Genomic DNA, 24,721 nt, shown 5'->3' on the forward strand with positions numbered 1-24,721 from the left:
AGTCTCTCACAAGTGGTTCTCTTCCACGATCTCGCCACCAGCGGAGTTTAGTCAATTTATGACGGATTATAATTCACCTGCGCAGCGCTTCCTGTATCATTTTTGATTCCTCATGTGAAAGGCTTCAGTATTTATTTCTCCCAGTAATTTAGTTACCCACTTTTTCAGTGTGCAGGGAGAACAAATAAGCGCATTCTGTTGGCCCATGTGCCGCGGCATCAGGCGCGTCCCGCTGCACCATCATGTCCCGTCGGAAACAGAAACGGCCGCAGCAACTCATGAGCCCGATCCTCCTCGGTGCCTCTCGGATACTTGAACATGGTGAGAAATGAACCATTGTTGATATGCAAGTAAAATATTTGAGTAAAGTGAGCTGTTAACATGGAAAATATTAACTTTTTGATGTTGTCGAACAGCATTTATTTTTTCTTGTTGACTTATTTTTTTCTTTTAGTCAGATTCAGATTCAGATTCAGATTCAGATAACGTTTATTGCCATTATGCTGACACATATAGGAATTTGTTTTGGCATTTACAGAAGGTGCATTTATGCTTTTTTCACATATACATGAACAAAACAAGTACAAACACAAATGCAAAACAGGCAAAAACAGGACAACACAGGACAGACAGTGCATGGATAGTGCTGTATATAAAGTGCAGTGCAGAGTTATTCAAGGTCCAGTGCATCATCGGAACTTATAGATTTAAAAGAAGCTGCTGATTATGTCTGTTGTGAAAAGTTGTTTTATTTTGGATGATAAAGTTGTCTTTTTCAACGGAGTAGGCTAGTGGAGTACACTTGGCAGGTAAGAGAGAGAGAGAATTGCAATACCCACCTGTCCATTGCCGGGATGGTTTCATTCAGTGGCATGAGTTTGCGTGCAGGTTGATTGAAAACCCGTGTGACCAATGGATGTTATGTACAGTAAATTGATTATATAGGCCCAAAGAACTCCCAAAGAGATGTTGTGCTAATGACGCTCATTTTTGATAAGTTATGCAATGCTGTACAATACCATTGTGTTGCCATGCTGATCCCATTCTTTTTGGCATTAAGTCTCTCCTTAATGTAATTCCTACACTGCCCTGGCCCCTCCTCATTTTGTCAGGTTCAAAGACAACAGACCACCCAGTTGGTGGAGGAATACAAGGCCAGAAAAGAGAGAGAGGAGAGGAGAGGAAACGCACAGATGTTAGCGTTTCAGTGAAAAGGGGATACACACGGTGACTTAGGATACAAATATGTGTTAGTAGTTGGGAAAGACAAAGAGGAGGAGAAGGTGGAAGAACATATGACTGTGAGAAGCACTGTAAAAGGTGTTGTAACTGCAATAGCTTCAGACCCCATTGTCCCCCTTGGGCTTTGTGGCTGAGCAGTGGGGCATGAACATACCCAAGAACTAGTGTGTGTCTTCAAGTGTGTGTGTGTGTGTGTGTGTGTGTGTGTGTGTGTGAGTGTGAGTGTGAGTGTGAGTGTGAGTGTGAGTGTGAGTGTGAGTGTGTGTGTACGCGTGCATGCGTGCACGCCTGTGTGTGTGTGTGTGTGTGTGTGTGTGTATTTGTCCATCTGAGGCTAGTTACAGAGGCATAGTGTGTTTGTAACTGTCGTGTGTGTGTGTGCGCGCGTGTTTGCGAGGTTGTTGATGGTCTGTGAGTCATCATGTCTGTCTGGTAGCCTGTTTGTTTTCTTTAACCCCCACCTCTTCCTCTGCCTTCCCAAAATGTAGAAGGAATGTGACCCCAGTGTTCTTAAGGTCAAGTCTGTCAACCAATCAGAGCCACAATACAGTGTCCAGTACCCAAAGAGTGCCTGACCCCTAGCACTCTACTAGGTTATGGGGGAAGGGTGCACAAAGAGATGAAAGACAGAACGTAGGAACGTAGGAGAGAGAGAGAGAGAGAGAGTATTATTTGGGAGAGTGCAGGTCTACGTGTGTGTAGGCCATCTCACTATCTTTTGGGGGTTGGGGTTCTAAGAGTTTTTTTGGGGGGGATTAAGAGTTAACGTCCATTGTCCTCTGTCCTGTGTTGCCGTGGAAACAAGGTAGGCTGCTCATAGTATGTGCGGTGTAGTCTTGCAGGTCGGGGCAGCGGGGGTGTATGTGTATATGTGTGTGTGTGTGTGTGTCGGGGGGGGGGGGGGGGGGGTTGAGGGGGGCACAGGAGTGAAGCAAAGAGGATAGAGGGGGAGTTTGGATGATGAGATGGCGGAAGAGAGAGAACAAAAGAGGGCAAACTCAATCTTGATATCCGTTGTTCACCTGACAGCGTAGTCTGAGGTGGTCTTGGGGTTATCTGCTCTGTGCTACCTGCTAAGTGGTACCTGTATGATTGATATGCTTAGAGAGTTGAGTGGCTTGTCTATTCATTCAGAAAACACTCAAAATGTTAGACTAATTGTTAGACTAAATGTTAGACTAATTGTTAGACTAAATGTAGGACTATAAAGAATGACAAAACGGAAACAAAGCTAAAGTGATCAGGATATGTCAAATTTAGGGTTTGTATTAACAGTGAGTGCAAATCTCTTAAGTATAACAATTTTCTATGTTTCTCTCTGCCTTTCTCATTTCTCAGATGACCAATTGGCAGTGAAGTCACTCGCCTTTCCTTTTACCACGGACTCCTCGTCCTCCTCCTCTCCATCATCCCCCTCTCCTCAGAGCGTCCAGCCTCCCCTGGCTCCTCGCCCCTCCTTTGGGGGGCTCCAGACTCCCTCTCTACCCACGGAGGGCTCCCCCCTCTCCCGCTCCCCCGGCCAGCCGGCCCCCTGCCCCGTCTCCCTCACACACCCTCGAACCTCTCACTCCCCTGACTTCCCCCACCCCTCCCTCTCCTCTCAGACCCACCCCCACACCATCCTGCGTCTCCCGGACAGCACCTCTCCGTCCCCCTCTGGCCAGTCGAACACGTCCCGCACCCTCATGGCCTCTCCGAAGCTGGGGGTGTCCGCCACCACCACCACCTCTTCCTCCTCCTCTTCTTCCTCCGCCTCCCTCTGCCCCCCGCCCCACCCGGGCAGCCCCAGCCCTGTGCCCGAGGGCCCCCCCAGCCCTGTGACGCCCTCCCCCAGCCCGGGCGTGTCATCCGCCACCCCGCCCCGCGCCCACCTCAGCATCGCTGTGATCCTGGAGGAGCTGCGGGTACTGCAGCAGAGGCAGATCCACCAGATGCAGATGACGGAGGAGATCTGCAGGCAGGTGCTGAGGCTGGGGGGGGGCTCCTGCGGCCTGGAGGCACCCCAGATACTCCTGCCCCCCCTGCCCCAGCTCTGTTTGGAGGGGAGCGACAGGGCCTCCAGTCCTCCCCAGCCCACCCCTACCCAGCTCCCCTGCCCCACCTCCGTAGCCCCTCTCCTGGCCTGCTTCTCCTCCCTGCTCCCTCCCCAACCCATCTCCAAGCCCAACAAGCCCAGCCACCCCCTGTCCCACATCCTGCGGCCACACCGGCCCCAGATGGAGGGGGCAGGAGGGGCTACAGGGGCTCATGGGGTTTACCCCGGGACCAGTGTCCGCCCAACTTCCTCCTCCTCCTCCTCCTCCTCCTCTTCCTCCTCCTCAGCCTCGACTGCCATCTCCACCATGGCCTCCTCCAACTACCCCCTGGCCCTCTCCCTGGCCTTGCCAGCGCGGTACCTCCATGAGAAATCCCCCAACACCACCTCAGCCGGCGGGCACAGCGGTGGTCTTTCCTTCCTAACCCCGCCCCTACCAACCACGGCCTCTCTGGCCCCTCCCTCTCAGGATCTCTACCAGTCCGTCTCCGGGGGAGGGTCCTCAATGGGCTCCGCCTCTTTGTCCTCCTCCTCGAGCCGCCTGTCGCATGCCTGTCGGTACTGCGGGAAGCTGTTCAGCAGCGACTCGTCCCTGCAGATCCATCTGCGCTCCCACACGGGCGAGAGGCCCTACCAGTGCCCCGTCTGCCTCAGCCGCTTCACCACGCGAGGCAACCTCAAGGTGCACTTCCTGCGCCACCGCGAGCAGAACCCCGAGCTCTCGCTCTCCCTCCTCCCCCCGTCCCTGTTTGGGCCCGGGATGGGGGGCATGGGGAGCATGGGGGCGCCCGTGGGGGCTGACCAGAGCCAGCCCATCAGCAGCAGCAGCAGCAGCTGCAGCGTGAGCGCGGCTCAGAGGCGTCGCAAACGCAGGGCGGAGGACGAGCCGTACGCCGACGGGGTGGAGGTCAGCCCTGCTGGAGGGGGCTTCTCCCTGGGGGGGTCCACCGGAGCCCCCCCCTCCTCACTCCCCCTGCCCCCCAGTGTGGATCTGGCCCTCATCTCACACTCCCTCCTGCAGTTTAACCGGGCCGCCGCAGCGGCTGCTGCAGCCTCCATATCCTCCTCTTCATCACACACCACCCCCTCTTCCTCCTCTTCCCTGGCCTCCTCTCTCCTCTCCGCCCCTTGCTCCTCCTCTTCTTCCTCCGCCCTCACTGGGCTCTTCAAGGGTGCAAAGCAGCAGCGTTTCGACGAGAACACGCCCCCACACCCTCCCATGCTCCCGCAATCCGCCTACTCCCAGCTGGCCCACCTCCCCAAGCTGCTGTTCCCCTCTGGCTCCTCCCACCACCACCCAGCCCTGGGCCTCCTCCGCCCGCCCCCCCCAGGCACAAGCTCCCACCTCCCCTCCGCCCACTCCCAGCTCTCCTTCCCCTTTTCCCCCTACCCCAAAGCCCATGCCTCCTCCTCCGCCTCCCCCTCCTCCTCCACCCCCACCTCAGACACCTCCAAGCTGCAGAGGCTGGTGGAGAAGCTAGAGAAGGAGCCTCCCAGCCCCTCTCCCTGGGCTTCGGCCTCGTCCTCTGGGGAGACCTCGGCCAGCAACCTGTGCTCCTCTGGCTTTTTCAGCAGCGGCCTCATGAGTGCCAGCACCTCCAGCACTTACGTGATGGCCTCCCCTCCGCCTTCCACCCACGCCCCCACCTCCGTCTCCACCTTCACCAGGGAGATGGTGGCCGCTCTGGGCATGAGTGCCAACGGGGGCAGTGCTCTGGCCAGTGCAATGCTTCCCTCCCTGGGCATCATGAGCACGGCGGGGTCCCTGGCCCCCAACCAGTGTGGGGTGTGTCTCCGCGTGCTGAGCTGCCCCAGGGCGCTACGCCTGCACCAGGCCACCCACCTGGGTGAACGCCCGTTCCCCTGTAAGCTGTGCGGCCGCTCCTTCTCCACCAAGGGCAGCCTGCGGTCTCACCTGGCCACCCACCGCGCTCGTCCGCCCAACTCCCGCGCCCAGAACTCCTGCCCGCTGTGCCAGCGGAAGTTCACCAACGCCCTGGTGCTGCAGCATCATATCAGGATGCACTTGGGAGGGCAGCTGCCCCCGGAAGGTGCCGGAGAGCCCCTGTCTGACCCCTCAGCAGAGCCTGACAACATGCCCCAGCTCCAACCTCCCCCCACTGACAACCCGACCCCCAAGGTTTCCCCCGAGACCCCCGCTCCTGCCACAGGCATCCAGTCAAAGGGTACCGCACCGTCCACTCCTTTCCAAACACTAATGGGAGGCGGCCCCGCCCCCGTCTCTGCCGGTGTGACATCACCAGAGTGTGTCGGTGTCGGGGAGGCCAGCCGATCTCACTCCTCCAGTCCTGACCTTGACCTGATCCCCCCCACCGACCTGAGCCCTGGCCCCTCCCTGAACCCCACCGCACACACCCCACCCCCCCTAGGCGGTGTGGAACCCCCTGTCCTGTGTGTGAGTGCACCCTCCCCACCCCCTCCTCTGGGAGACGCTGGCTCCCCGGTCAGTGATGATAAAAACGCTGAGGACCTTGATGCTCTGATCCCTGATCCTTCAGCCAGGGCAAGCCCTGCTCCTACTTCCTCCAGTATGACCAAACCCACTACCCGGACCAGTCATTTGATGCCAGACAGTCCATTGGATGATGACACCCCTCTCTTCGACGTCTTCCTCTCCGGCCCCAGATCAAATCTAGAAGACCTTCTGAGCACACCTACCCATGGTGCCCCAGTAGCCCACCCCAGCCCTACCCCCACCCCCTCCATCCCAGTCCTTAGCCCAGAGCCCCCCAAAACCCACCGACCCCCCACCCCAGAGTCAGAGCAGCAGCCCCCTAGACTCCAAACCCCAAAGCCCCCAGAGGAAGACAGGCTGGAAGTGCCCCGATCTCTAACACCAAAGCATGACCAAACCCCGGCGCCTGATGTGGAACCCAGGATGGTCTCCAAGTCAGAGACTGGGGACACAGGCAATGCCGAGATGAGAGACGCCTTGCAGAAAACAGTCACGTACGCCAGGGAGACTAGGCAGGGGATCCACTTCGGAAGAGAAGGAGGGATGAGCCCTGTAAAGCCGACTGGACTTGCTAGTGAACTACTAGAATCCAGCATTCCCATCAGCCTGGCTCCCACTCTCCCCCCTCCCCTCTCTCGCCCGGAGAAAAAGACCTACTGCTGTGCAGAGTGTGGGAAAGAGTACGCCAGCCGCAGTGGGCTGAAGGTGAGAGAGAGGGAGAGATGGAGTGGGAGGGAGGGAGGGAGGGAGGGAGGGAGAGAGAGAGAGAGGGAGGGAGGGAGCGGGAGATATGTATGTTTAATAAATATAAATATAATCTTTATAACTATTTTTATAAATGATATAAAAATAAATGTAATAAGTTTATGTATTTTGTGGCGGGCTATCCCTCAAAGTGAAAAGGTTAAAACAAATCTGGTCTGAAAAGGAAAGGTTACAAAAGTTCACTCCAGAGGTCAATTATTCATCCAAATGTTAGTGACATGAATTTCCTTTCCAGTGTGAATTTAAATGTCAGTTACGGTGACATACATACTAATCTCTAATGTCCATGTCCATCTACAGGGACACATGAAGCACCATGGAGGGGTCGTCAAGGCCTCACGTCCCCCTGTGCGGAGTGGTCGTTCGTCCGCTGAGCGTCTTCCTGCAACCACACCTACGACCTCCTCCTCCAACCCCCCGGCCACCCGGAGCTCTGTGGGCTTCTGGAACCAGTACCAAGCCTTCCTCAACACCAGCACCGACCCATCAGACGAGACCGCCCAGGGCCCAGCAGCCAGTGGCAGCCAAGGAGAGGAGGTGGAGATGCCCCGATTGGCTGAATCTCCTGTCAGGCCTCAGCTGTTGAAGGAACCGACTAGTGGGAGGGGCACAGAGGAGGATAGGGAGGGGTCAGAGGAAGGGCTTACTCTAGAGTCAATGTGATTGGCTGGATGATGCTGTGGCGCTCTCAATGGATGTTTACCTTTGAGGTTCAACTGTATGGGCTTTTGTATAGTTATTGCTTCCAAATTCATTTGAGTAGTCTTGTCAGTTTGGTAGCCTGTGAGTAAATTGCTTAGTTAGTTTGTGAAAATTGTCGGCCGGCTTGGCCTTTTGTTTTTAAAGAGGAGAAAGCTGAAGGGTGGAAAAAAAAAGAAGACAAGACTTCAGGATTGAGGAAAGGCCAGAAGTCATAACAGTTCTAGAATGAGAGCTCTGTTCTAGGGTTAGGTATTTGTTCTAGACAAAGTGGATCTTCTCTCAACTGTAGGGTCATTTCCTGACTCATACTCACATTGTTTATGAGATAGATAGTATGTCCAATAGAAATGTGTGTTGAAAAGGGGGTGGGGGGTTATAGCATAGCATTGCACCACGGTAACACTGTTCATACATCAACAATTCCTTCATTCAAAGATAAAAGGGAAACAGATTGGAAGGGGCCACTAAACCTGACATGTACAGTCATGTATGTCTGCGGAAGTCATGCCGTTTCAACATCCTCATCCGACACTATAACCCAGATAATGTCATTGTGGCTTTCCTTTCAGTTCCATCCCCAGGCTCCTCTTCCAGCTGTTAGACAGAGAAGGATAGAGACAGTGTGACGTGGTGTTGTGTCTGATAGAGTGACAGTTTGTCTCCTGTGTGATCCTTCCCCTTCAATCTTGTTAATAAGATGGCCGTCGTCTGGTCTCACGGTGATGTTTGTTTGCTCTGTAACTCATTGTTTTTATTCATGTTGTATGATCTTTATATATATTAAAAAAAGAGAAGAATCTGAGGTCCATGTCTGATGTTGTTGTAAGTTGTACTTTCAGTGTATGCCCAAGAGTAAAGAGGGAGGAAACCTCTAACACATTAAAAACCAACTTGGAAACATGATGATTTCTTTGTGATTATTGACGATGTTTGTGTGTCTGTGGGCGTGCGTGCGTGCGTGCCTGCGTGCATGTGTGTGCGTGCATGTGTCTTAATGGACTCTTATCATGCCTTTTAACCATTCCATTGTGTAGCTAGCTGTGACATAAGTCTGTCTTGGAGAGTGTGTTTGTAGGAATGTTTTTTATGTGTGTGTGTGTGTGGGGCGGGGGGCATTCCTTTGTGTGTGTGTGTGTGTGTGTGTGTGTGTGTTGACACAGCAGTGTGCAGCCCTAACTGCCTTCCTCTTGCCAGCTTTCCTCACACACAGGCGTCACTAATCCCTGCTCTCTTTCAACACAATTAAAACTCCTCTGCCTTCCTCTGTGTCTGTCACATCAACCGAGAGGAGAGGGAGGGGACGAGCCCAGCTGTCCCCACTTCAGTCCCTAATCTCCTCAGCCATGACAACCACAGCAGCCAGGCAGTGGTGTGTGTGTGTGTGTGCGTGTGTGTGTGTACGTGCGTGTGTGTGCGCGCGCGCGTGTGTGTGTGTATGTGCGTGTGTGTACGTGCGTGTGTGTGTGTATGTGCGTGTGTGTACGTGCGTGTGTGTACGTGTGTGTGTGTGTGTGTGTCTGAGAGGCTGTGAGAGAAAGAGTGTGTTTGATGAGTGAGTGTGGTTGAAACCTGAATCTCATGCCTCCAGTCCGTGGTAGGTGAGGTGGGGCTGGGGGCTCAGATGGTGGCCATAGGCAGTTGGCGAGGTTTGCCAAATTATAATGTGACCAAATGATGTGTGTGTGTGCGTGCGTGTGTGTGTGTGTGTGTGTGGCAGCACAAACAGATGCTCCAGGTATTGAGTATTCTGTGTGGAGTGAATCTATTTAGCTGTTGCCAATTCAGCCTCCCATGCCATACAACACATCACCACATGCATGCCAATTACACTTACTCTAAAAACATCGTATGATTGAACAGCAGGGGGCAGTGTTCACAGTTTTTGAGAGCCCTTCAGAGACATAAAAAAAAGAGAGAGAGAGCGGGAAGAGGAGGTGGTGGATAGACTAGTCTGTAGTTGAGCGGCCCTTGGTTGTAATGACATTACACCCACTCCAGGGGGCGCAATCTTCTCATTTACACAGAACATGTGTTTGCTCTCTCCATGGGTAGAGAGTCCCCTAGCACTAAGAATTAATCAAAAAACAATGCTCACCTGGCTAGACCCTGTTTAGAATCAATAATGATCAAGTTGGCAAAAATAAGATAAACAAGTCTTTACCAGCAAGTAAAGCATGTAAGGGTGGAGTTGGAGTTTGGGGTGGTGTTTGTACCACTACTTAAAATGTAAACATGATCTAATCCATACAAAAGTATGCTTATAAACTAGTGATAAAAGCCTTTATAAAGTCATTGCATAGAGGTAAAGCCTACTTACTGGCTGACAAGGTGATCACACCATTTCCCTGTCACATACATCCATATCACAGTGCCAAGGTCATCAGCTTTTGACCATGCCCCTCCTCGGGAGAGAAGGGAAGGGCTAATGTTGAATGTTGAAGGGGGAGGGTTTTTAGACTCTTTTCCAGCGTAGGCCTCCACGTCTGCACCCTGTGAGAGCGAGAGAGGGGAGAGGAGAGAGGAATCCAAATACCCCGACAAGGAAAAGTTAGGGAGGGTTAGGGAAGATAGCCTACAGAATTGATCAACCGGTTATGATTGCGGATAATTAGGCTGTAGTTGCAACAAAGTAGTCGATGACCATATTTAGACAACGAAACCGAATAATTGAACATCGGATACTAAATTGTCGTTGCCATCTCTCCAGATCCTTTCTTCAAATCTCTCTTAATTAATTTCATATCTATACCATCAGGTGTAGCCTATATTCTATAAGTCAAGAAAATACAGTTAAATGCAGTTAAATGCAAACTGATGCTGCAATAACGGTTGATGCAAAACCTTTGCAAACATTTTTCTCCAGTTGTCTATTTAGCAGATTTAGAAATTCGTTGACGGAATTCTTCTGTATAATGTTTTGACAAATAGCCATTTTAAACAGTAGGCTAAGCAAAAGTGGTAGGCTACAGGGGGAACAGTTCCCGTTGGAGTGTCTCGTGGCTGTCGAGGAATGGCACTTCGGAAAGAGACGCTCGCCCAGCTGCTGGTGCTCGTGCTGGCGTGGGACCTGAGCGCGCAGGGAGAAGCGCCACGAGAGATCAGGCCAGAGGTGAGTTCAACTGTCAGTGCGTGAGCTGAGAATGGTAAGGTTCTATCTCCGTTCAGGGCAGTTCAGAGATATTGAGCGTCAACGTTTTTACATTCCATTATGTTTTGTGAGATGGAACCTTTATTTTTTATTAATTACTAACTCAAAAATGTAAACATTTTAAAAATAACACCACACAGGCATTAATAAACACCTAATGGATCAGATTATGTAAAAAAACTCAATTTTGACAAAAATGGAGATAGAACCTTATAATTCTGACGTCACGAGTGTGAAGAACACCAAACAGGGCATCATCTGGAGTCTGTAGGCTACAATTGACATGATGTGATATGTGCATTTCTGGATTTCAGTTTATATGTTGATACTTATGCATGAAAATATGCATGAAAATATGCATGCATTATTTATATTAGAATCATAAAATAAATGTTAACTAAATCAATCAATCAAATTTTTTTTTTTTTTTTTTTTTTACAAGAGTTGTATCTCTAATGTAGGCAAATCATCCATGTTTATTGTTTCCCATGGCAATCATCCATGTTTATTGTTTCCCATGGCATTCATCCATGGGAAAATGTTCAATGTGGATATACAGTATGTTGCCTGCAATAACCAAGGGGATGTGGTGTGTGGAACTCTTGAACTAAGTTAAAGGAAGCAGGCCACAATGAGAATGGCTCTCATGAAAACATTCAGAAATGCTGAGGCTGCAAAATATAGCAACAAGAGAGGACTAATGTGGGGATTGATGCCATGGCCTTTGTCTCTGTGTTGTGGTCAGGGATAGGCAACTCTGTTACCGATAGGGGGGATTTAGAGTTTCGGGAAGGATTTTGTTCAAAGAGATGCAGAGAGAGAGAGACAGATGTAATTGTTGACATCTGTCCCGAGTTATGGGTGAACTGGTGGTGGTGGTAGTGGTGGGGTGTGTGTGTGTGTGTGTGGGGGGGGGGGGGGGGGTCCACAATGAGAGAGGGACTGGAGTTGAGAGAATGGTCAGTGGTGGCATATAACTGGGTGGTTTAAACCCTAATGGAAATGAAAGTCGCACACACTTCTGTCATTGATGTGACATTTATGCTCCACCGATGTCTCAGCAGCCTTCCTCACTGAAACGTAGAGCTGTGTTCAGGAGGCCCAACACCACGCCTTGGGTGTGCACCCTTTGTTCTCATTATCTTCATATAACTCAGTGGTGGTGGTAACACTTTCTGGGCCAGTTTCACAGACAAGGCGTAAGCCTAGCCTAAAAAGCATCTTCAGTGGAGATTTTACATTGAAAGTGTGCCATGTCTGTGAAACCAGCCCTCTGTGAGGCACACCCATATGATGTGTAGGATGTTATACATGCATTTATAAAGCCTTTATAACACACTTACAGTTCATCATAACACCAGCTGAAGTGTTCAGTGTCAGTGGTCAATATTCCCAGCCGGTCTGAGGAAGTCCCCTTTGTGTGGTCCAGAGGAAGTCGCAATGCGGTTTAAACCCCCTGCACAGCAGCTGCTCTCTCTGTTGAGTGACGTCTGTCATCAGTGTGTTTGTTCAACTTATCCAATCGATGACTCTAGTCTAGGCCTATCTGTTAATGACTCTAGTTAGTTAGTGACTAGTATGCCACTGACTGTCAAGTCCTTGTAATCATTTAATCCTTACGTTTGGCATAAGGAATTGTATTTCCAGCTGTGCAAATGGAAAAAGCATTCAACTCCAGTGACCTAGATTAGACTGTCAACTTAGCAGAAAAGGTCCCTGAGAAAGTCCCCATCGAAATGAAAAAGTGGTATATACTGTATATATATCCAATATATATCTCAATATATCTATATCTATATACTGTATATATATACTGGATCTATCTATCTATCTATCTATCTATCGATAGATAGATAGATAGATAGATACTGTAGATATATCCAGTATAGCCTATAGCCAGTCATCAAGTTGGTTGAGTAGACTGCACACAGTTAATGATTCACTACCTCTCCTCTGCGTTGTGTAGGTGTAGCTAACCACATCCTACCGAAGGTGGTGAGAGGAATGGGTTGGTGACCACTTTGCACCAGATGTGTGTATTGTACCCCCCATATGCATCTACTATTGAAAGAGTAGTCATACCAGAAATCAACATCAGCAGTTCTGTGTTCCGTGCAATGGTCAGTTGGTCTGGTCAAAGGAAGAAAAAGAGAGGAACTGTGTTAAGTGTGAGGTAACTTTTCAGGGTATGGTTTGACGTGTCACATCCTGTGGCGTGAGCGAGAGACAGGAAGTTGGCAGGGGATTTCCTCTTTAAAACACATGGGGTCTCAGTGACTGTGAATGTCTGACCAGGGCAACCTACAGAGGCAATGACATACACACTCATGCACGCACGTACGCACGGGCAGACACACCCACACACACACACACACACACACACACACACACACACACGCACACACAAAAGGGGGATGGGAAGGGTCACTCACTACAAAGGAAAGGGGACCAGCTAGAAGGAAATTAGACTGTGTGGGAGATGAGATGACGGAATGAGACAGGAAAGAGAGAGAGAGAGAGAAAAAAGGAGGGGAGGGGGGGCGGGGGGTGAAGAAAAAAGAAGTCATTGTGATGATGCAATTTGGGGACAAGATGGTGTAGATTTATGAATGGAGTCATTGCGCCGGCCAGTGGGACAGGATGTAACTCATAGTCCTTACACATCCTCAAGCACCACGGCTGTGGTCAGATCATGCAGATGCAGATCATTGATGCATCACTCTGGTATTATGGGATGCTATGGACAAGTAATATGTTATTCCATAATCAACCTATTGATAAGGAGTTATACGACATTACTAGGCATTTGACTTTTACCATAAACGTTCACCTATTGTTGTTGTTGTGTGCTTTTGAGAGAGATCCCCCAGTCATTTAGATTCAAGCTGATGGTTTGGCTACTGCTCAAATGACTCTGGAATCAGTGGGATGTTTTTCAAATGAACTGCTGCTCAACGTAGTTGATGTTGGCTAAAGGACTGTTTTCATGAAGAGCAGCTGGTAATTGCATCACAATTGCATCAGAGTGACCGTCAAAAGTTATATTGCACACACACACGCACACACGTATTTCAGTGTGTGTGGTGGTTTGTAGACACTTGTGATAATGATTCATTATGGATTGGCATATCATGCTGCGTTTGTTTATTTTGGAGGTGTTTGTGTGTAGTCAGTGGGATACCATAGTTTAAGTGGATCCGTGTTCTGGAGAACTGTGAGCAATATTCCCTGTAAGGTTCTTTTGGACTCTCTCATCTCTGTTCACTAGAGTTTCTTTCCATTGGCCATGAACAGATGAGTCAATGGAACAACTGAGTCCATTTCTTTTTCTCTCTCAAATATAATTCAGTCATCTTCCTCGCTCTTTCTCCGCTGGACACACACACACACACACACACACACACACACACACACACACACACACACACACACACACAGATGCAAACACACACACACACACGCACACAGATATGCATACACACAGATACCCCCCCCCCCCCCCCCCCCCACACACACACACACACACAGAAGCAAACACACACGCACACACACACACACACAGATGCAAACACACACACACACACGCACACAGATATGCATACACACAGATATCCATCTTCCTCGCTCTTTCTCCTCTGGACGGACACACACACACACACACACACACACACGCACGCACGCACACACACACACACACACACACACACACGCACACAGATATGCATACACACAGATACCCCCCCCCACACACACACACACACACTTCCTCTTGATCAAATGCTTTATGCTTATTATATCCAACGTGCGTAAGAGTCAGACTACATGTAAATCCCCATCTCTATCTTTAGCTGTTACATTCATGATGTCACCATTCTGTATAGTTTTGGATTACTCAGACTGACAGTCAACTGACCAATTCCTCATCCTCAACGTGTGTGTCTACTTCAGTCACTGCTGCAGTTACACATAGCATAGGGCCTAGGCCTGTTCTTTTGGAGCCCACCAATGGGACCACGGAGAAGAGGTGTGGAGGTAACATGTGTTCAGTGCTACTGAATAGCTGTGTCAGGCTAGCAACGTTTTTATTCACAATAAAAGACTTATGATGCCTTATACCTCATAAAACATTTCCTGTGCTATGTAAGACAGGAAGACATTCAGTAGAAAAGGATAGATAGGACGTTTTCTCCTACCTTATATACGTTATATTCTGATCATTATTTGAATACATTTATTATACTCTGTCACACTCTTAAAAAGGTTCCAGTTAGTGCCAAAACAGGTTCTACATTTTTGGGTGTGTAGAACCCCTTTGGTTTCCATGGTGAACCCTTTTGGGTTCGATGTTCTCTTTCCACAGAGGGTTCTAAATGGAACCAAGGGGGTCCTTAAAAGGGTTCACCTACAGGGACAAATGAAGAACTCTTTTTCTCTAAGAGTGGAGGTCTCTCCACCTCTTTCCCCTGCTACAGCACAGTAACAGTGTCACACAGTGAGTCTTTATATCCACCCTGCAGCTACATGGGTGAGGCAGAGTCTGGGCCAGAAAGACCTCATTCAGACATGAGGTCTCAACACAGAGAGAGAGGGAAAGAGAGAGAGGGAGAGGGGGAGAGAGAGGGATGGAGAGAGAGGGAGAGAGGGAGAGAGAGAGAGAGATTAGCAATAAACTCTCTGAGGCTGTACACGCTCCCTGAAATCACTGTTCATTTTTGTCAGAATCACACTGTGATTTGGTTTAGTCAAAATTAAGCATTTTACCTCACACTTATGCAGTCACATAAATAAATACACACGCTTTATGTATGCACATGTGCAGATACACCCACACACACACACGCACACACACACACACACACACACACACAAACATACTGCTAAGTATCTCACTGTAGTACAGTTTGAAACAGGAGAAATGCTGAAACAGCAGCACATTACTTGTTAAAAGTGGTGTTCTCTTAATTAAGTTCCTGAAACGTGGACGTCTTCCAGGCAGATACTGTACAGTAACAATCTAATTACTTACTTTGCTCTGGGTGTGGTTGTTCATAATTATTTACCCTCAAGCCTCTGGGTTTTCCATACGAGAGAGGAGTGGGAAGGGAGGCGGAGGGGGAGGAGTGGAGAGAGAGAGAGAGACAGGGAGGCTGACTTCTGAGGTTTGGATGGGATCATAGAGAAATTCCCAGTGAAATTACTGACTGACGAGGCTGTTTCACCAGAGACACTCTGACTGACATGGCTGATGCTCTCACACTGTGTCTCCAACCCACGAAGCACAGCACAAAGAAACACATGCAAGTAGATGAACTTACTATAGTTTTGGGCTGTAATCTCTTTAGCTCATTCGCTCTCAGGTCTCATACTGTCAATATAATGTGTGGTTAATAAATAAGTGTTATGGCAAGCACACTAGCACACAAGCACACACTGCGCTGTGTACAGTAATATACTATTCTTCTACAGTAATGTATGATAAATTACAGTAGTCAATGGGGTACTATGTTTGCAGTGAACTGAATAGCATAGAAATAGGTTAAGCTAACAGTCAAACGAGCTGTATTTCAAGGCATGAAACACACTTCCTGGGTGTGCACTAGCCCATTGACAATGTTCAAGTCAGGGTGTGTATGCTAGAGAATATCAAAGTGGCCTTGGCTTTCACTAACTCACAATAGTTGCAGTGTTGTGTCCAACTCCTAATAGGGGCGAAAGGGTATAGCCGAAACTGCGTGGGAGAGGTTTGGAACACAGCCACGGGCCCCGTTCCAAACGTAAGAGAGGCACCAGGGTTTGAGGAGTTTCCAGGGGAATGTAAGGTCAGGTTTAGTTTAGAACCGGTCTAGACCTCAGGATCTAGAACATCTCTGATTGTTCTAGAATGTTTCTGACTGTTACTGGGAAGATTGTTGAGGTATCTTCTCAAACAATGATGGCCTTAATTCCAAACCAGGATGTAGATTCAATAGGTATGATCTGCTGTGCCGTAGTAAGAAACCGTGTTGGCTATGAGCACAGAAACCGAATAAGTACCCATCAAAGTCCTGGAGTTACAGAAAATGTGGACACTTAGGTTAATTATTTACCAAGTGAATGTTTTTTTGGGTTCCACTGTACAGTGTTTAAAAGAGTTTGCATACTTTGTGAGATATGAGCTGGCTCCTTGTTTGGTGCCTTTTTGTCCTTGGTTTGGTTTAGGTATGTCAGACTGAGTTTGGTTTCATTGAGCTGTACAGAGTCACTGAGGCCTCGTGTTTATGTTTGAATACTTTTATACTTAGTCATTGGAAGGCGCAAAGCCCGTCAGTAATATCAGTAATGGTCCTCTGTGGCTCAGTAGGTACAGCATGGCACTAACAATGCTTAGGTTTGGGGTTCGATCGATTCCCGCTGGGACCATATATACTGAAACTTGTATGCACTCACTGCAATGTAAAAGGTAAAAAGTAAAAGGTAAAAGGTGTCAGCTAAATGGCATATATTATATTATAATACAGTGCTTCTCATGCCAGCCAAAAGAGATAAAAGGATGTTGTGGCTTTTTTTTTCATCTTATCCCTGTGGAATGTTTAGCAACTCCACCATTCTGAACCATATTTTCAGATACACATTGAAATCCAGCAATTTATACAATTTAGGCCTAGGCCCTACCAAATACAATCAGATTACATGTATTTTGTTTATTGTATTTTGTTTATTTTTTTATTAATTGGTTAAAACCAATACATCATGTCCGAACTGCCATTTTGTCCTACTTGAGCTCCAAACAATGTAGAGAGCTGGTGGCGGCTGTGGCTCAGGAGGTAGAGCCGGCATCTAATGATTGCAAGTTCGATCCCCGGCTGGTCATATGTCGAGGTGTCCTTGGGCAAGACACTGAACCCCAAATTGCTCCCAATGAGTGGGTCCGCGCCTTGCATGGAAGCTTGCCGCTATTGGTGTGTGAATGTGTGTGTGTGTGTGTGTGAATGGGTGAATGAGAGGCCGTTGTAAAGCGCTTTGGAATAAGGCGCTATGTAAGTGCAGTCCATTTACCATTATGTGTAGAAGAAACATACACAGTGATATTTCCACTACAACATCTGCATCTCCTAACACCTCCTCCTCCTCCTCTTGCTCCTCCAGTCGTGGCTACAGCAGTATGGCTACCTGCCCCCAGGTGACCTGCGGACGCACGCTGCCCGGTCCCCTCACTCCATCACCTCAGCCATCGCTGCCATGCAGAGGTTCTACGGCCTCACCATCACCGGGTCCATCGACACCAACACTGTGGAGTAAGGCCCGCTCTCATACCACACTACTGTCTCATGGTCCACGCCCATGTTACTGGATGTGAAATCATTTCCATTTTACATCTTAACCATTGAGCAGACGCTTTTATCCAAAGCGAACTTACAATTAGCGATCACAGGGACAGTTTCCCTGGAGTAATTTAGTGCTAAATAGTGCTAGTCAAGGGCACACTAGTGGTGGTGTTCCCAGGTGGGATTTGGACTCAGGACTTTCTCATCACCAGTCCAACTCACTAGTATCCACCTGGCCACCACTAAGTAAAAAAACAAATATTAATCAAGTAAAATGCATTTTACTGTACATAATGGTCACACCTCATTTTACAGAAATAAATAGGAATAGAAAGGTTATTATGTTTAAGTCATCTTGTTTCCGTCTTGTTTCCATCTTGTTTCCAGTTCCGACATTCCTACAGTAGATAGTGTTTGGTCCATTGTCTCTGTGTGGTCTGACCAGTCCCTGAATTATGTTTGGCAGGGCCATGAAGCGACCGCGTTGTGGTGTTCCAGACAAGTTTGGTGCCGAGCTGAAGAGCAACCTGAGGAGGAAGCGTTACGCTGTCCAGGGCCTGAAATGGCACAAGAAGGAGATCACCTTCTCGTAAGTTAAGCACTTCAAGCGCATCTGTGGGCTAAATAGATGACTATCTACAACCGCAGTGACTCGTTGTTTAGGGTAACTGGAAAACAAGGGAAGCCTTCAAGAAAGAGAACGAGTTTAATTACTGATATGGGTGTCTTTGTGAGCAATCCACAATCCGTAGGGTGAAGTCATGCAAAGACACTGTAAATCCCCCCACAGTCTGCCTAGACGTAGAGACCTTCCCCTGTGACTAGTCTGTCAGATACATTAGCCTATTTTACTCTTGTTATCCCTTGTTTGTAAGGTGCATCGTTGTTCTTCCTCATGACTCCCCCGCCCTGTGTCCACTCTCTCCCCCTACTCTCCCCCCCTCTCAGTATACAGAACTACACCCCTAAGGTGGGGGAGTATGAGTCCCAGGAGGCCATCAGGAATGCCTTCAAGGTGTGGGAGAGCGTGACCCCGCTGCGCTTCAGAGAGATCCCCTATAGCTACATACGGGACAAGGTCGAGGAGTTTGCCGACATCATGCTTTTCTTCGGCGAGGGTTTCCACGGAGACAACAGTCCCTTCGACGGCGAGGGGGGCTTCCTGGCGCACGCGTACTTCCCCTCCCCGGGAATTGGAGGGGACACCCACTTTGACGCTGCTGAACCCTGGACGGTCGGCAACCAGGATCTGTCAGGTAGAGTGAGGTATTAGGGAGAGGCACTTAAAGAGTGAATTTTCGGGCATGGCACCCGATGACAGGAAGGTTGAGAAGAGCTTTTCTTTAGTTTGGGAGTTCCCTTGCTCAGCAGGTGTGAGCAATGATAAGCAGAAGCAGGCCTCAACATGTGTGTGTGTGTTTTAACTTGATGACAGTTTTGTCTTCAGGGTGTGTTGGTGTAGTGAGAAAGAGGTCAGCTATTTTTTAGCAATACCTCCTAGGGCCAGTTTCACAGACAAGGCTAAAGCCTAATCCTGGACTAAAAAGCATCTTCAATGGAGATTTTACATTGAAAGTGTGATTTAGTCCAGGACTAGGCTTAAGCCTTGTCTGTGAAACCGGCCCTTAATTTACTAAGTGAAACAAAGACCACACACATCATCACACTTTTTCCCCCCATGTCCCATACATACTGTAAACCATTGTAATTTGAATAGCGCCCAAAGTGCCTAAGATACGACACAGTATTATGGTCGGTCTAGTGGAGTCTGATGGAGGCAGAAATCAGAGGACTGGCTCATTGTAATGAATAGAATGGAATGAGGAATGGTATCAAATAAGTGTTTTTTATGCCTCCCCTGGTGTTCTACCTCCTCCTGCCTCCCCCTGGTGTTCTACCTCCTCCTGCCTCCCCTGGTGTTCTACCTCCTCCTGCCTCCCCTGGTGTTCTACCTCCTCCTGCCTCCCCTGGTGTTCTACCTCCTCCTGCCTCCCCTGGTGTTCTACCTCCTCCTGCCTCCCCTGGTGTTCTACCTCCTCCTGCCTCCCCTGGTGTTCTACCTCCCCCAGCCTCCCCTGGTGTTCTACCTCCTCCTGCCTCCCCTGGTGTTCTACCTCCTCCTGCCTCCCCCTGGTGTTCTACCTCCTCCTGCCTCCCCTGGTGTTCTACCTCCTCCTGCCTCCCCTGGTGTTCTACCTCCTCCTGCCTCCCCTGGTGTTCTACCTCCTCCTGCCTCCCCTGGTGTTCTACCTCCTCCTGCCTCCCCTGGTGTTCTACCTCCCCCAGCCTCCCCTGGTGTTCTACCTCCTCCTGCCTCCCCTGGTGTTCTACCTCCTCCTGCCTCCCCCTGGTGTTCTACCTCCCCCAGCCTCCCCTGGTGTTCTACCTCCCCCAGCCTCCCCTGGTGTTCTACCTCCCCCAGCCTCCCCTGGTGTTCTACCTCCCCCAGCCTCCCCTGGTGTTCTACCTCCCCCAGCCTCCCCTGGTGTTCTACCTCCCCCAGCCTCCCCTGGTGTTCTACCTCCCCCAGCCTCCCCTGGTGTTCTACCTCCCCCAGCCTCCCCTGGTGTTCTACCTCCCCCAGCCTCCCTTGGTGTTCTACCTCCCCCAGCCTCCCCTGGTGTTCTACCTCCCCCAGCCTCCCCTGGTGTTCTACCTCCCCCAGCCTCCCCTGGTGTTCTACCTCCTCCTGCCTCCCCTGGTGTTCTACCTCCCCCAGCCTCCCCTGGTGTTCTACCTCCCCCAGCCTCCCCTGGTGTTCTACCTCCCCCAGCCTCCCCTGGTGTTCTACCTCCCCCAGCCTCCCCTGGTGTTCTACCTCCCCCAGCCTCCCTTGGTGTTCTACCACCCCCAGCCTTCCCTGGTGTTCTACCTCCCCCAGCCTCCCCTGGTGTTCTACCTCCCCCAGCCTCCCCTGGTGTTCTACCTCCCCCAGCCTCCCCTGGTGTTCTACCTCCCCCAGCCTCCCCTGGTGTTCTACCTCCCCCAGCCTCCCTTGGTGTTCTACCACCCCCAGCCTTCTCTGGTGTTCTACCTCCACCAGCCTCCCCTGGTGTTCTACCTCCCCCAACCTCCCCCTGCCTCCCCTGGTGTTCTACCTCCCCCAGCCTCCCCTGGTGTTCTACCTCCCCCAGCCTCCCCTGGTGTTATCTAACAATCCTGTGATCTGTGGTGTTGGTGGCGCCATCCGGGTTCAGATCAGATCAGATCAGATCAGATCATTCCTCCAGTCTCAGCCGTGCTGTTGTGGTTCTGACCCGATCCTGTCGGTCTTACCCTAGGTAACGACCTATTCCTGGTGTCAGTCCATGAGCTGGGCCACGCCCTTGGGCTAGAACACTCCAACGACCCGTCGGCCATCATGGCTCCCTTCTACCAGTGGATGGACACAGAGAACTTCCAGCTGCCTGAAGACGATCGCCGTGGGATACAGCAGATCTATGGTGAGCCGAGGCTACAAGAACACGTGTTGTTGTTGTCATTTTTTTTCATTCAGCCATTATTTGTTTCCAAGCTAGCCTCATTGAGATCAAATCTCTTTTTTATCAGACACCGGATCCTTGTTGTTATGGCGACCGGTAGGAGGAGTTGCAGTTGGAATGTCTGTGTCAGTGGAATGTGTGTGATGTGCGTTTTTACATGTCGTGTCTTTCATCCGTTCTGCAGGGGGTAAATCAAGTGGCCCCCACCCCCCTCCCCCCGAGACCCCACGCACACCTAAGCACCCGTCCCACCCCACCCAGACCCCGTACAAACCGGGCTTCGGACCTGATGTCTGCGAAGGCCACTTTGACACCATCGCCATCCTTCGAGGAGAAATGTTCGTCTTCAAGGTAAGCTACTCACAGACACATACTTTTTATATGAACATTGTCTGTGTGTAGACTGTACATGTTGTTATTTCTGACATGTGTATTCTGTTTGCATAGGCATTATTAACCCCTGGTCCTCCCTCTTGCAGGACAAGTGGTTCTGGCGCGTCCGTAACAACAGAGTTCTGGATGGGTACCCGATGCCCATCGGACATTTCTGGAGAGGCCTGCCCTCAAATATCAACGCTGCTTTTGAAAGGGATGATGGGAAATTTGTCTTCTTCAAAGGTAAACCATTGCCATTGCCTCAGTTTAGGCTATGATGCAATATGTGTGCACTGTTCCCTCACTATAATCTTTGTTCAGGCCTTTCAGTAGTTCAGGAACTAACTCTTACTTACTCTTACTTATTTATTTATTATTTATTTATCTTACTTACTCTCTCTCTCTCTTTCTCTCTCTCTCTCTCTCTCTCTCTCTCTCTCACTCTCTCTCTCTCTCTCTCTCTCTCTCTCTCTCTCTCTCGCGTTCTCACTCTCTCTTTCTCACTCTCCCTTTCTCTCTCTCTCTCACTCTCACTCTCTCTCGCTCTCTCTCTCGCTCTCTCTCTCTCTCACTCTCTCTCTTTCTCTCTCTCTCGCTCTCTCTCTCTCTTTCTCTCTCTCTCTCGCTCTCTCACTCTCCCTCTCTTTCTCTCTCTCGCTCTCTCTCTCTCTCTTTCTCTCTCTCTCGCTCTCTCTCTCTGTCTCTCTCTGTCTCTCTCTCTCTCTCTCTCTCGCTCTCTCTCTCTCTCTTTCTCTCTCTCTCGCTCTCTCTCTCTGTGTGCAGGAGACAGGTACTGGGTGTTTGATGAATCTAACCTGGAGGACGGCTATCCCAAGCCTCTGAAGGAGATGGGCAGTGGCCTCCCTAAAGACAGACTGGACGCTGCTCTCTTCTACACCCCCACCGGTCAGACGTACTTCTTCAGAGCAAACAAGTGAGTCATTCTGCCTCTGAGTGTGTGTGTTTGTATGTGTGTGTGTGTGTGTGTGTGTGCCTGCCTGTGCGTGCGTGCGTATGTGTGTGTGTGTGTGTGTGTGTGTGTGTGTGTGTGAATATGTTTTTCTATAGCACGGTACATTTCTAATTAATTTAACTATCATCCGACCAAGATATGTGAGCTTGCAATTTGCCCAAATAAGTACTGCCACTTGTGAGCTACATAATTGCAACACTGCATAGTGCATACTTTTAGAATGTCTAAAAAAGACACAAAGCTATGTAAAACACATGACTGTAATGCTACAATGATACTATTCACTGTTGAATGTTGGCTGTGCTGCTGAGCTTAGTGAGGAAGCTTAGTTTACGAGACACAAAACACTATTCTGTCTCAGGGTTGTCAGGAGCTCGCCAGTAGCCCACTTACCTATTCTGCTCCTACACCTAATACCACCATACCAGCTGAGGAAGCACTCACTCCTTCTAGAGGAAGAATGGGGCTTGTCGTTGTGTGCGTGGTCAGCTCAGGGTATGGTAGTACAGCGGAGACACGCGTGTTGACTTCTTTCTCTTGCCAGGTATTACCGATTTAATGAGAACACACGCTCTGTGGACTCGGAATACCCCAAACCCATCAGTGTGTGGCAGGGAGTCCCAGACAACATCAAAGCTGCCTTCATGAGCAGAGACCAAGGTAAGTCACGTCCACTGTGTGTGTGAGCACGCGCGTGCGTGCGTTTTCGGGAATCCTCCCGTCTCTATTTTCCTAACATTTCCTAGAACGTAAGTAAGTTGTCTCCCTTCCTTTCCGTCTCTAACTCGCCGTTCGGTTTCCTCAGGATACACGTACTTCTACAAAGCCAATAAGTACTGGAAGTTCAACAACCAGCAGATGAAGGTGGAGCCCGGCTACCCCAGGTCCGCTCTGAAGGAATGGCTCGGCTGCCCCGAGGAAGACCCTAAGACTGACGGAGGTGGCCGCGGGGGCGGGGGAGGCGGAGGCGGGGGCGGCCGCGACCGCGACCGGGAAGACAGGGAGGAGGAGCAGGAGACGGAGGTGATCATCATCGAGGTGGACGAGGAGGGGCGGGGTCCCAGCGGGGGCGGGGGGGCTGCGGCGGTGGTGGTCCCCCTCATGCTGCTGGTGTGTGTGATCCTCACCCTGGGGGCTCTGGTGTTCTTCCGCAGGTACGGGACCCCCCGCCGCCTGCTCTACTGCCAACGCTCCCTACTGGACAAGGTGTAGAGGCGGGGAGGGGCAGAGGGAGAGAGAGAGGAGAGAGAGAGGAGAGGAGAGAGGAGAGGAGAGGAGAGGAGAGGAGAGGAGAGAGGAGAGGAGAGGAGAGGAGAGAGAGGGGAGAGGAGAGGAGAGAGGAGAGGAGAGGAGAGAGAGGGGAGAGGAGAGGAGAGGAGAGAGAGGGGAGAGGAGAGGAGAGAGAGGGGAGAGGAGAGGAGAGGAGAGGAGAGGAGAGGAGAGAAAAGTTAGTAGGATTTAAAGAGATGGGAGAGAGAGAGAGGGAGAGAGCTAAAGGGATGCGTGGACTGTGATCCGAGGGGTTAGCCAGAGAACGATACATACACTTCTTCTTGTTAAGATATTCCTACCACTGCCAGCGTAAACAGAGTTAAGATTCCTTTTGCTCTTTCACTCCCACTTCATCCCTTCTTTTTCTTCCCTCTTTTCTCTCCCTCTCATTGTGGTTGTTGACGCCAGCTCATCGCTGTTTGTTTTTAAATGTATTTTTTAGTTGTTGTTGTTGTTGTTGTTGTCTGTGTTTGTGTCTTGTGAATATCAGCTACGCACCTACGTTCAGGGCCTCATTCCGCCCAGTCTAGCATGTGTTGAAGTGCAAGCAGCCCGTTGATCCTGTTCTATGTTAGTGGTTTATGCTAGCTAGATTCTGTTAAATGTCCTCTTTCCCAACACACACACACACACACACACACACACACACACACACACACACACACACACACACACACACACTAACACCGACAGTGTAGTCACTTTATTCGATATCTCCCCATCAGAATGCCAGTATCAAACACCAAAGGGATATGATGCTGTAGCATGAAATGACTAATTCTAGAGCTGAGCAAATTTGTCTGTGTCCTTAATATTCTTAAATATCACAGTGTTTTTAATGGTTATTATTATTATCAATGATGTTGTCACTATTATTATGATTATTACTATTGTTATTGTTGTTCTCCATGTATAGAATGTTTTTTTTTCTTCTTTTTGTACATTGT

At 49.7% G+C, this 24,721-nt stretch overlaps 2 protein-coding genes across 2 annotated transcripts; both read left to right on the forward strand.

The window, feature by feature from the left end:
* The first annotated feature begins 181 nt into the window (after window positions 1–181).
* On the forward strand, window positions 182–8,035 carry sall2 (spalt-like transcription factor 2). The gene is made up of 3 exons (XM_080546942.1): window positions 182–321; window positions 2,581–6,458; window positions 6,819–8,035. Exons 1-3 carry the CDS (start codon window positions 243–245, stop codon window positions 7,179–7,181), a joined length of 4,320 nt encoding a protein of 1,439 aa, XP_080403068.1. The 5' UTR covers window positions 182–242; the 3' UTR covers window positions 7,182–8,035.
* Window positions 8,036–10,230: 2,195 nt separating this feature from the next.
* mmp14b (matrix metallopeptidase 14b (membrane-inserted)) lies at window positions 10,231–23,714 on the forward strand (the record flags this gene model as incomplete). The annotated part of the gene is made up of 10 exons (XM_080546453.1): window positions 10,231–10,329; window positions 17,494–17,642; window positions 18,139–18,261; window positions 18,621–18,928; window positions 20,954–21,115; window positions 21,339–21,505; window positions 21,634–21,772; window positions 22,313–22,463; window positions 23,047–23,162; window positions 23,308–23,714. 10 exons carry the CDS (start codon window positions 10,231–10,233, stop codon window positions 23,712–23,714), a joined length of 1,821 nt encoding a protein of 606 aa, XP_080402579.1.
* Window positions 23,715–24,721: the final 1,007 nt, after the last annotated feature.

The sequence above is a fragment of the Nansenia antarctica genome (assembly GCF_963989245.1).
Source record: "Nansenia antarctica genome assembly, chromosome: 16".
Lineage (NCBI taxonomy): Eukaryota > Metazoa > Chordata > Actinopteri > Argentiniformes > Microstomatidae > Nansenia > Nansenia antarctica.

Bases quoted from the DNA above. Each gene is read 5' to 3' on its own strand.
- sall2 (XM_080546942.1), top strand. From the start codon at position 243: ATGTCCCGTCGGAAACAGAAACGGCCGCAGCAACTCATGAGCCCGATC. The intron at 322-2,580 runs GTGAGAAATGAA...CTCATTTCTCAG, and splicing joins CTCTCGGATACTTGAACATG to ATGACCAATTGGCAGTGAAG. The intron at 6,459-6,818 runs GTGAGAGAGAGG...GTCCATCTACAG, and splicing joins CCAGCCGCAGTGGGCTGAAG to GGACACATGAAGCACCATGG.